This window comes from Schistocerca serialis, chromosome 1 (genome assembly GCF_023864345.2).
Source record: "Schistocerca serialis cubense isolate TAMUIC-IGC-003099 chromosome 1, iqSchSeri2.2, whole genome shotgun sequence".
NCBI lineage: Eukaryota > Metazoa > Arthropoda > Insecta > Orthoptera > Acrididae > Schistocerca > Schistocerca serialis.
This window is the reverse complement of record NC_064638.1, coordinates 1,049,311,240-1,049,323,835: the sequence shown is the minus strand read 5'-3', so window position 1 is coordinate 1,049,323,835 and position 12,596 is coordinate 1,049,311,240. Positions and strand designations below refer to the sequence as shown.

General features: G+C 44.3%; 1 protein-coding gene across 1 annotated transcript in view; it reads left to right on the top strand.

Annotated features, from left to right (window-relative positions):
• Positions 1-12,596, top strand: part of LOC126414947 (calaxin-like) — a 117,304-nt gene that overhangs the window by 39,346 nt on the left and 65,362 nt on the right. The window contains exon 2 of the mRNA XM_050083392.1: positions 10,299-10,437. Within this exon, the coding sequence (XP_049939349.1) occupies positions 10,299-10,437 (139 nt within the window). The remainder of the gene's footprint in view (positions 1-10,298; positions 10,438-12,596) is intronic.

Here is a 12,596-nt window from a genome sequence, read left to right as displayed (position 1 = left end):
AGCCACAGAATGGTAGCAAATTAAGTTTTTTTCCCTGCTCCTCGTCGGTGGTCTTATTCTGATACTTCCCAGAAGTCACTTCTTTCACTTGATGCTTGATGGGTGCTGTAGCCGTTATTCCTGAGAATCTTGCGTAGGTGGCTCAGTTCGTGGGGCAGCTTGTCGTCGTCTGATATTACTCTTGCACGATGCACCAATGTTTGTAATACTGTGCGCTTCTGTGCTGGATGATGATGGCTGGTGGCGTGCAGGTACAGGTCTGCGTGGGTGGGTTTTCTGTAGACGCTGTGGCCAAGGCACCCATTTCGTTTATGGTTGACAAGGACGCCGAGGAAGTGCAATGCAATATCTTTTTCCACCTCCATGGTGAACTGGATATTACTGTTGATGCCATTGAGGTGTTCCAAAAACTCGTATAATTTCTCGCATCCGTGTGGCCAAATGACGAACGTGTCGTCAACGTATCGAAAGAAGCACTTCGGCTTCAATGGCGCAGTATCTATGGCTATATACTCAAAATTCTTCATGAAAAGGTTTGCAACAGCTGGAGCCAACGTGCTACCCATTGCTACGTCCTCTGTCTGATCGTAATAATGGCCGTTGTACACGAAATACGAGGACGTAAGAGTGTGCCTAAATAGCTCGACCACGTCACCTACAAAATACTGGGAAATTAGGTCCAAGGCGCCTTTGATAGGCACATTCGTAAACAGCGCCACTACATCAAAACCGACTATAATATCATCCTCACTAAAAGGTAGATTCTGCTAATACTACGCCATTGAAGCCGAAGTGTTTCTTTCGATACCGTGACGACACATTCGTCATTTGGCCACACGGACGCGAGAAACTAGACGAGTTTTTGGAACACCTCAATGGCATCAACAGTAATATCCAGTTCACCATGGAGGTGGAAAAAGATAATGCATTGCACTTCCTCGGCGTCCTTGTCCACCGTAAACGAAATGGGTGCCTTGGCCACAGCTTCTACAGAAAACCCACCCACACAGGCCTGTACCTGCACACCACCAGCCATCATCATCCAGCACAGAAGCGCACAGTATTACAAATATTGTTGCATCGTGAAAGAGTAATATCAGACGACGATAACCTGCCCCCTGAACTGAGCCACCAACGCAAGGTTTTCAGGAATAACGGCTACAGCGCCCATCAAGTGAAAGAAGTGATTTCTGGGAAACATCAGAATAAGACCACCAACGAAGAGCAGGAAAAGAAATTTGCTTTGCTGCCATTCTGTGGCTCTGTGTCGGGCAAGATAAACCGCCTGCTGAAAAGGCATAAGATCAAATCAATCTTCAGGCCTCCAACGAAAATCCGTAAGTTACTGAGACCAGTTAAAGACGCAGTAGGTCTCAGAACACCTGGAGTCTACGAAATACCTTGTGAGTGTGGCCAGAAGCACATCGGAAAAACAGTACGCACTGTGGAACAACGCAGGAAAGAAAATGAGAGGTATTTTCGCCTACGCTATCCAGAGAAATCTGCGTTAGCTGAGCATGCGTTAGAAAACGGTCACCACATAAAACTTGAGGATACCTCTGTCGTGGCTCGCACTAACGGCTTCTGGGACAGTTTAATGAAGGAAGTTACTGAAATAAAAATTACCGCAAATACCCTGAATAGAGAAGGTGGCTTGCAGCTCAGCACTGCGTGGGATCCAGCGATCACACTTTTGAAGGGGGACATCGAACGCCGACTCAAAACATGTCCATATATGGCAATGTCACGGGCACCAGTGACGTCACAGCCGGCAGCTAGCGTATATAATGGCGGACCAAGAGCCCACTGGCAGTCATACTTCTTGACAATGGCCAAGGGGTGATTGGCCGAAAGCTCTTGTAGTTTTAAGCAATTGACGCGGTTGGAAAACCGAGAACATTTTATTCAATGTTATTGCCGCGAGACTCTTCATTCATACATGAGGTAACGTGTTCGCACTGTAAAGTGAAAGATGCGTTAGGTCTTTGTTTCAGTCTCACTGAAGACGAACTTTTGACCTCTTCGCCGGTCGAAGTGGCCGTGCGGTTAAAGGCGCTGCAGTCTGGAACCGAAAGACCGCTACGGTCGCAGGTTCGAATTCTGCCTCGGGCTTGGATGTTTGTGATGTCCTTAGGTTAGTTAGGTTTAACTAGTTCTAAGTTCTAGGGGACTAATGACCTCAGCAGTTGAGTCCCATAGTGCTCAGAGCCATTTGAACCATTTTGACCTCTTCTGTGACAGAACTACATGCAGCCAGATCGAAAAACAATAAAAAACACTTAAGAAATCTTCTCCATCATAAATCCTCTTGCTATTGTCAGTATCGCATAACATAAGGTTGAAAAACTTATGTAGGGCACACATGATAATACCTATTTCTCTTGTTTTACTGAAATAAACTTTAGTTTTTTAAGAATACAGATAATTTGTTCATTGGAATTCTTTAGGGTACTCCAACAGCCACGTTTCCATGCTAGTTGTGTACGTCACAGGACAGGACGTAGACACAGAGCATTTTAAGGTTCAAAAAAATCTAATTTGTGACGATTTAGGTAGGCATGTGTTGCAGATACGTTATCGTTTATTAAAGCAGACTTTCGTTTAAGTTGACGACGCTAAGTTGTCATTCATTTGTGTTAGTGCAGAGCATTTTTCATAGCGTTTTTTCATTAGGTTATTGAGCACAAAAGTAATAATAAGATAAAAATTAATAATAAAAAATATGTTCTGTCACGTTTTAGATAATGTGTGATAACGCTCAGAAAATTTACGGATTCTTTGCTTCTAGAAACGTATTGTTTTGGAGTTAATAATGTCGTCAAGTCCAGTAAGCTTGTTCATAGCTTGCTTTGTGAAATCAGCCGACTGCAGATGAGCGTTATTGTGCAGTAGCAATACCAGCTTGTTGGCCGTTTTCTTTACACTGTGACGTGAAGACATTTCAGTTATTGGCAATTGCGATGGACATACCCCTGGGTAGCAGTTTGTACTATACAACGCGCTACCCGTGCCACTTAATGCTGTTATGAAGTTAGAATGAAGGTATTATAACCGGTCAACAGTAACAACATTGCATATGATCCTCCGTGAGCGCACAGAGGCCATTATATCACAAATAAGCCCTCTGAATTTTGTTGCTTTCAACTAGAGTAAGCACTAATCCTGCATCCGACTTATGAATCTTTCCCACTGAATGATAATGTCGAACGTAGGTTAAATGGTAGCAATTCATATCATTTGTCAACTGATGGGACTTTCTGAATGTGGAAAATGATTCATATCAGATAGATCCTTCTTGAGTCGAGAAAAACATTTTCTAACGTGATTTCTTCGACAGCGCTAGCACTACACACGGCACAAATATTTCGAGCGGTCTCCGCTGCCTTCACCCGTATTAAACCCAAAGCGTGGATCTTCTTCCACTTCAGACGCTATTTTGAAAGCTGAAACAACGTTTTTAAGGTCAAATATGCAAAATTCAATACCTAACTACAAGGCAAATGCTAGAACTTCAAGTAAAAAATGACATTTGATAAATACACTCATAGTAACACACTAAACACCAATGTTTCAACTTACATACCAACCTAATTTTGTTTTAGGTACATTGTAGCGGCGGTGGTAGTTTATACACGTCAGTATTCTTCATGCCGTATGCTGCACGAGCAAAGACTGCACCGCTGTATTACTGTACGTTGTTCACTCGATTTATCGAAATTATTCCATGTGGAAAATCAAACTACGATAGTAAAAGATTTGATGCTTGCCAGTGCGAGAACAGAAACGTGCTTAAGGCCGCTGGCCGGTGGCCAGTAGCCGCTGCTTGGCGAGGAAACTTTCGAGCATAAACTGTTCTGATCCTGAAGCAGTTGCTAACTGTTTCGCAGGAATGTTTTCGAAAGGTATCACTGCTACTGGTGGGTTACATATTGAAAGAAAAAATCTTTGAGATTCTATCAATGATACACAGAAGCGCCAAAGAAACTGATATAGGCATACGTATTCAAATACGGAGATGTGTTAACAGACAGAATACGGGGCTGCAGTCGGCAACGCCTATATTAGACAACAATTGGCCAGCGCAGTTATTGATCGGTTACTGCTGTTACAATGGCAGGTTATTAAGACTTAAAGTCAGTTTGAACGTGGTGTTACAATTAGCGCACGAGGGATGGGACACAGCAGATCAAATGGCTCAGAGCACTATGGGACTTAACAGCTGAGCTCATCCGTTCCCTAGACTTAGAACTAACATAAGGACATCACACACATCTATGCCCGAGGCAGTATTCGAACCTGCGACCGTAGCAGCAGCGCCGTTCCGGACTGAAGCGCCTAGAACCGATCGGTCACATCGCCGGCCGAAGTGGCCGCGCGGTTCTGGCGCTGCCGTCTGGAACCGCGAGACCGCTACGGTCGCAGGTTCGAATCCTGCCTCGGGCATGGATGTGTGTGATGTCCTTAGGTTAGTTAGGTTTAACTAGTTCTAAGTTCTAGGGGACTAATGACCTCAGCAGTTGAGTCCCATAGTGCTCAGAGCCATTTGAACCATTTTTTTTGATCGGTCACATCGGGCGGCAGGGACACAGCAACTCTGAGGTAGCGATGAAGTGGGGATTTTCACGTACGACCATTTCACGAGTGTACCGTGAATATCAGGAATCCGGTAAAACATCAATCTCCGACATCGCTGCGGCCAGAAAAAAAAAACCCGCATGAGCAGACCAACGACGACTGAAGAGAATCGTTCAACGTGACAGAAGTGCAACCCTTCCGCAAATTGCTGCAGATTTCAATGCTGGGCCATCAACAGGTGTCAGCGTGCGAACCATTCAACGGAACGTCATCGATAGGGGCTTTCGGAGGCGCAGGCCCACTCGTGTACCCTTGATGACTGCACGACACAAAACTTTACGCCTCGTCTGGGCCCGTCAACACCGACATTGGACTGTTGGTGAATGGAAACATGTTGCCCGGTCGGACGAGTGTCCTTTCACATTGTATCGAGCGGACGGACGTGTACGCATATGGAGTCAACCTCATGAATTCATGGACCCTGCCTGTCAGCAGGAGACCGTTGAAGTTGCTGAAGGCTCTGTAATGGTGTGGGTCGTGTGCAGTTAGAGTGATATGGGGCTCCTGGCACGTCTGTATAAGACTCTGATAGGTGTCGCGTACGTAAGCATCCTGTCTGATCACCCGCATCCATTCATGTCCATTGTGCATTCGAACGGACTTGGGCAATTCCAGCAGGACAATGCGACACCCCACACGCCCAGAATTGCCACAGAGTGCCTCGAGAAACACTATTCTGAGATTAAACACTTCCGCTGGCCACCAAACTCCCCAGACATGAACGTTATTGAGGATATCTGGGATGCTTTGCAACGTGCTGTTCAGAAGAGTTCCCTCACCTGGCCGTTCTCTTACGGATTTATGGACAGTGCTGCAGGATTCATGGTGTCAATTCCTTCCAGCACTACTTCAGGCGTTACTAGAGTCCACGCCACGTCGTGCTGCTGTACTTCTGCGTGCCCGCAGGGCCCTACACGGTATTAGGCAGGTGTACCAGTTTCTTTGGCCCTTCAGTGTAGTTTTAGCAAACAAACGAAATGCAGATACAACTTTACAACGGCTCAAGTAGAAGACAGTGTATCACACGCTGCAATGCTGCCAGATCGTTCAGACAGTGAGACTTAAAGCTGTGAGGGGCGGTCATTTTATTGGTGGCTTAGGTATTTGTGATAGACAGATTTTGTGTCAAAGACAGTACAGTTTCAACAACATTGTGGGTGTGCTTTAATCCTCTCTCACTGCCTTGAGAACTACTGTCTCTCTTTCAAGTCCCGTGATTCATATATGCAGTATAGTTTCTATATACAGGGTGTCCCAGGAGGAACGGTCAATATTAGGAATAGGACAGGAACGATCATTCAAGCAAAAACTTCAACATGTGCCCTATTCAGAATGGTTTCCAAGACGGAAAACATTTGACGTACATTTTTATTTATTTTCTGTGTTGTTTAGTACATTATCAGGTGTACACATGTGCACATGTACAACATTTAGTAAACATTATAACATGCGTTTGTAACATGTTTGTATAACAAAGTACCAATTGAAAAGAACCGATTTTTAATATACACTGGACTTGCATTTGGGAGGACGACGGTTCAGTCCCGCGTCCGGCCATCCTGATTTAGGTTTTCCGTGATTTCCCTAAATCGCTCCAGGAAAATTCCGGGATGGTTCCTCTGAAAGGGCACGGCCGAATTCCTTCCCCGTCGTTCCCTGATCCGACGAGACCGATGGCCACGCAGTTTGGTCTCTTCCCAGAAATAACCCAACCCCCCCCCCCCCCCCCCCCCGCCCATTTTTAATACATTCGCCTCTAAGCATTATCACGCACTTCGTATTAGAACTGTTGTACAGTTTGCAATAAATGATTGAGTATCCCATCGTCAACTTTAGTGCATTTGTGCACTCTTTGGAGAACATGTTTTGTTGCTTGTCTGAACATCTCTGCGCGTTCCAAAATGGAGGGCAGTAGCGTTCACGATGCGACCAAGCAGTTCATCTCGCATATTCACATTTCGTTTGTGCACTTCATACTTCATCGAACCTCATAAACAAAAATCTGATGCCTAAGGTCTGGCGGTATTGATGAGCTGTTAATTGTACTGCCGTTAGAAATGCAGTGATTAGGGTAAGTGTACTTGAGATGTTCCCTCACATGTCTGCTAAAATGTGGAGAGGCTGCATCATGCTGGAAATACATCGCAGTCTGCGTGGCCAAAGGAACGTCATCAGGGTGTCCAACAAACGAATTAAAAATAAAAAGAACCCGCAAGTAGTTCTGTCCCGCCACTCGCTCTTCTAAAATGACTGGAATTTTCAACATGTAAATGTATCTTATATGTGTTGTATCTCGGAAACCATTCGGAATGGGGCATGTGTCCATGTACGTTTTTTGCTTCAGATGAGTTTTCTACCATCTGGTGAGCAAGATATATAAGACAGGCGAAATATTCTAAGACTTCAAGAAGAATATAATAACTCCAATCCCAAAGAAAGCAGGTGTTGAAAGATGTGAAAATTACCTAACTAACAGTTCAATAAGTCACGGGTGCAAAATACTAACACGAAATCTTTACAGATGAATGGAAAAACTGGTAGAAGCCGACCTCGGGGAAGATCAGTTTGGATTCTGTAGAAATGTTGCAACACGTGAGGCAATACTGACCCTACGACTTATCTTAGATGATAAATTAAGGAAAGGCAAACCTACCTTTCTAGCATTTGTAGACTTAGAGAAAGCTTTTGACAATGTTGACTGGAATACTCGCTTTCAAATTCTGAAGGTGACAGGGGACAAATACAGGGAGCCAAAGGCTATTAACATTTTGTACAGAAACCAGATGGCAGTTAAAAGAGTCGAGGGGCATGAAAGGGAAGCAGTGGTTGGTAAGGGAGTGAGACAGGGTTGTAGCCTATCCCCGATATTATTCAATCTGTGTACTGAGCAAGCAGTAAAGAAAACAAAATAAAAATTCGGAGTAGGAATTAAAATCCATGGAGAAGAAATAAAAACTCTGAGGTACGTCGATGGCATTGTAATTCTGTCAGAGACAGCACAGGACCTGGAAGAGCAGCTGATCGGAATGAACAGTCTTGAAAGGAGGATATAAGATGAACATCAGCAAAAGCAAAACGAGGATAATGGAATGTAGTCGAATTAAATCAGGTGATGTTGAGGGGATTAGATTAGGAAATGAGACACTTAAAGTAGTAGATGAACTTTGATATCTGGGGAGCAAAATAACTGATGATGGTCGAAGTAGAGAGTATATAAAATGCAGACTGGCGATGGCAAGGAAAGAATTTCTGAAGAAGAGAAATTTTTTAACATCGAGTATAGATTTAAACGTCAGGAAGTCGTTTCTGAAAGTATTTGTGTGGAGTGGAGACATATATGGAAGTGAAACATGGACGATAATTATTTTAGACAAGAAGAGAATAGAAGCTTTCGGAATGTGGTGCTACAGAAGAATGCTGAAGATTAGATGGGTAGACGACATAACTAATGAGGAGATACTGAATAGAACTGGGGAGAAGAGAAGTTTGTGCCACATCTTGACTAGAAGAAGGAATCGGTTGGTAGGACATGTTATGAGGCATCAAGGGATGATAAATTTAGTATTGGAGGTCAGCGTGGAGGGTAAAAATCGCAGAGGTAGACCAAGAGGTGAATACACTAAGCAGATTCAGAAGGGTGTAGTTTGCAGTAGGTACTGAGAGATGAAGAAGCTTTCACAGGATAGAGTAGCATGGAGAGCTGCGTCAAACCAGTCTCTGGACTGAAGACCACAACAACAACGAGCTTTTCTATCATATTATTGAATACTGACCATTCCTCCCGGGACAGCCTGTACAAACTCTAGCTCCGTGTGTTATCGCTGCCGCCTTCAGGATTTGATCTTTTCTGGTGTATGTAGATACACTACTGGCCATTAAAATTGCTGCACCACGAAGATGACGTGCTACAGACGCGAAATTTAACCGACAGGAAGAAGATGCTCTGATATGCAAATGATTAGGTTTCAGAGCATTCACACAAGGTTGGCACCAGTGGCGACACCTACAACGTGCTGACATGAGGAAAGTTTTCAACCGATTTCTCATACACAAACAGCAGTTGTCCGGCGTTTTATGGTGAGACGTTGTTGTGATGCCTCGTGTAAGGAGGAGAAATGCGTACCATCACGTTTCCGACTTTGATAAAGTTCGGGTTGTAGCCTATCGCGTTTGCGGTTTATCGTATCGAGACTTTGCTGCTGGCGTTGGTCGAGATCCAATGACTGTTACCAGAATATGGAATCTATGGGTTCAGGAGGGTAATACGGAACGCCGTGCTGGATCCCAATGACTGTTAGCAGGATATGAAATCGGTGGGTCCTGGAGGGTAATACGGAACGCCGTGCTGGATCCCAATGGCCTCGTATCACTAGCAGTCGAGATGACAGGCATCTTATCCGCATGGCTGTAACGGATCGTGCAGCCACGTCTCGATCCCTGAGTCAACAGATGGGGACATTTGCAAGACAACAACCATCTGCACGAACAGTTCGACGACGTTTGCAGCAGCATGGACTATCAGCTCGGAGACCATGGCTGTGGCTACCCTTGACGCTGCATCACAGACAGGAGCGCCTGCGATGGTGTACCCAACGACGAACCTGGGTGTACGAATGGCAGAACGTCATTTTTTCGGATGAATCCAGGTTCTGTTTACAGCATCACGATGGTAGCATCCGTGTTTGGCGACATCGCGGTGAACGCACATTGGAAGCGTGTATTCGTCATCGCCATACTGGCGTATCACCCGGCGTGATGGTATGGGGTGCCATTGGTTACACGTCTCGGTAACCTCTTGTTCGCATTGACTGCACTTTTTACAGTGGACGTTACATTTCAGATGTGTTCCGACCCGTGGCTCTACCCTTCATTCGATCCCTGCGAAACCCTACATTACAGCAGGATAACGCACGACTGCATGCTGCAGGCCCTGTACAGGCCTTTCTGGATACAGAAAATGTTCGACTGCTGCCCTGGCCAGCACATTCTCCAGATCTCTCACCAATTGAAAACGTCTGGTCAATGATGGCCGAGCAACTGGCTCGTCACAATACGCCAGTCACTACTCTTGATGAACTGTGGTATTGTGTTGAAGCTGCATGGACAGCTGTACATGCCATCCAAGTTCTGTTTGACTCAATGCCGAGGCGTATCGAGGCCGTTACTACGACCAGAGGTAGTTGTTCTGGGTACTGATTTCTCAGGATATATGCACCCAAATTGCGTGAAAATGTAATCACTTGTCAGTTCTAGTATAACATATTTGTCCAATGAATACCCCTTTATCATCTGCATTTCTTCTTGGTGTAGCAATTTTAATATCCAGTGGTGTATATTATAACGGTTACAGCTGTTGATTTATGAAACTAGTTTTATTTTAATGGAGCTACTGTATATACATTTTTCTTTAACAATGGAATGAGCCTTTCAAGAGAACTCCAGCGACCTGACGAGTGTGAAAGTAGATCAACCGTTAACAAGATAATAGCGCCTGAACTTATTGCCCCTTTAAGAAGAAGAGGTCGCACAAACGTCTTTCCTATTGTAAATTCGTATTATTTTCTGTACGTGTTGTAATTCATTTTCAGGCCTAGTTTCAATTTCTGTGACAATGAGAAACTGATTGGTGTGTGTTATGTGTGTTGTGTGTGTGTGTGCGGCAGGCAGGAGATCGAGGCGCTGTGCCGGGTGTACCGCAGCCTGGTGGCCAGCACGAGTGCTGCGGGTGGCTCCCCCGCCGCCGCGCAGGCGTCGGCCGTCGCGGTCGCAGCGCCGCCCCTCGCCGGCGTCGCCGCTGTCGAGGTGTGTCCCGCTGCCGCTCTCTGCCGACACGCGCGCTCTCCGCTCTACAGTATCAGTGTAGCACGGGACTCCAACCTACCTGGCTCTTTACATTAGATTCTGGAGGATTTACTATTCGATAAACTTTCTCAATTGTTTGGGGAAATACGTCAACCAGCAATTTTGATATAATTTCGTTTGTGCCAATTCGTGTTTTGATCTTGCACCCAACTTCAGTTGACGTAATACATATTCTATATGAAGACGGTATCTACTCCTTCGGACATGTCCGAAAGAACAGGTACCATCACTGACCATGCAGCTCTCTTAGAATGAAATGATAATTAAATAAAGACCCTAAGCTGTCGAAAAGCGTTCATATTCATCGACGGGGACAGTTGAAAATTTGTGCCCCAACCGGCACTCGCACCCGGGATCTCCTGCTTACATGGCAGACGCTCTATCCATCTGAGCCACCGAGGGCACATAGGATAGTGCGATTGCGGCGATTTATCCCTTGCACGCTCCCCGTGGGACACACATTCCCAACTTAATGTCCACACACTACATTCGTATTGCCTCTGCCCATTACACTCATTACACGCGGCAGACAAGCTTCTTCTGTGCATCCAGCACAGAAGAAGAATGTCAATGGCCGGTTAGCCTTAACTACATGAAGATGGTATCTGTTCTTTCGGACATGTATCTGGCTAACCGGCCATTGACCTTCTTCGGTGCCGATGCACACGCATTACCCGAACCCTTGCGGGACTCGGTAAGTTTGTCTGCCGCGAGTAATGAGTTAATGGGCAAGAGCACTACGAATGTAGTGTATGGACAAGAGTAGGGAATGTGGGTCTCGCGGGGAGCGTGCAAGGGATAGAACCCTGCAGTCGCACTATCCTCTGTGCCCTCGGTGGCTTAGATGGCTAGAGCGTTTGCCATGTAAGCAGGAGATCCCGGTATCGAGTCCTGGTCGGGCCACACATTTTCAACGTTCCCTGTTGATGTATATCAACGCCTGTCGTCAGCTTAGGGTTTCGAGTTAATTATCATTTAATACATATTCAGTCTTCAGTTGTACACAGTTAAAACATCGACAGCAATTTGAATGCCGCAGCTAGCCTGTGTAAATTTTCAATTTTGTTTTTGGTTATTGTACCTCGCGAGTTGTATATTTACGGTGTATTACTGTTTACGTGTACTTATTTTCTACTCTGCTTGTCGCTGTTTCAATTTTCTTTTTTATACTCGTAGCACAAACACTTTGGACAGAGTCTGCAGCTGTTATAAATATTTTAAATGGTTTTGTGATGCCTTCAACTGACATTTTCTTTATTTGATGTACGATTCTACAATTTCGGCCTTAGACAATATTCAGACATCTAAAAGGGCAGCATTCGAAGCGGCACTAGTGTGCGTTAGCGACCTTTTTTTTTGTTTTTTAATCTGATTTTGTTAGTTGTATTTTTTCGGAACGTACGTCTCATGATACTCGTTCAGATCATCGTTGATCCATTCACTCAGTTTTTTCTACTACAGGATGCCGCTAACCCTCTGACCGAACACACTGAGCTACCTTGACCTCGGTTACGGAGGCAGGTAGCGTTATAAATTGGATGCATTAATATTACTTATGACTGAACGTCAAACCAATCATATCCCAACATATACTAGGAGGATTATAACTTACTTTATGGAAGATTCGTTAATGGTATATTATAACATGTACGTCTTTGCTACTATGACTGCATATACTTGTTATCTTCGTAAGATAAATTGAAAGGAGTTTTACGTTGTTTTAGGAATACGTTGCTTTTGAGCTGTCGTTGCGAAGTTCTTATGTATAAGTTCGGTGTTTATAACGTATGTACACAGGAAAGATTATAATTGTTTTACAAAAATTCGTTAATTAAGCTATACAGGTTTAGTGTTTGTTCTCAAGTATAATTAATTATCGTTCATCATTGATGTAAATATGACTGCATACATATCGAATAAAATAAGTTTAAAATATTTGTTCCATTACTGTGGGAGCACGTTAATTTTGAACAGTTGTTACAAGGATCTCATATATAAAGTCGATCACAGTAATCTAATGAAACAATAATTAACAATATGAAAACTTAATAAATTCTTTTATCATCTAATTTATGGTTGTGTGATGTTTCACATTATCG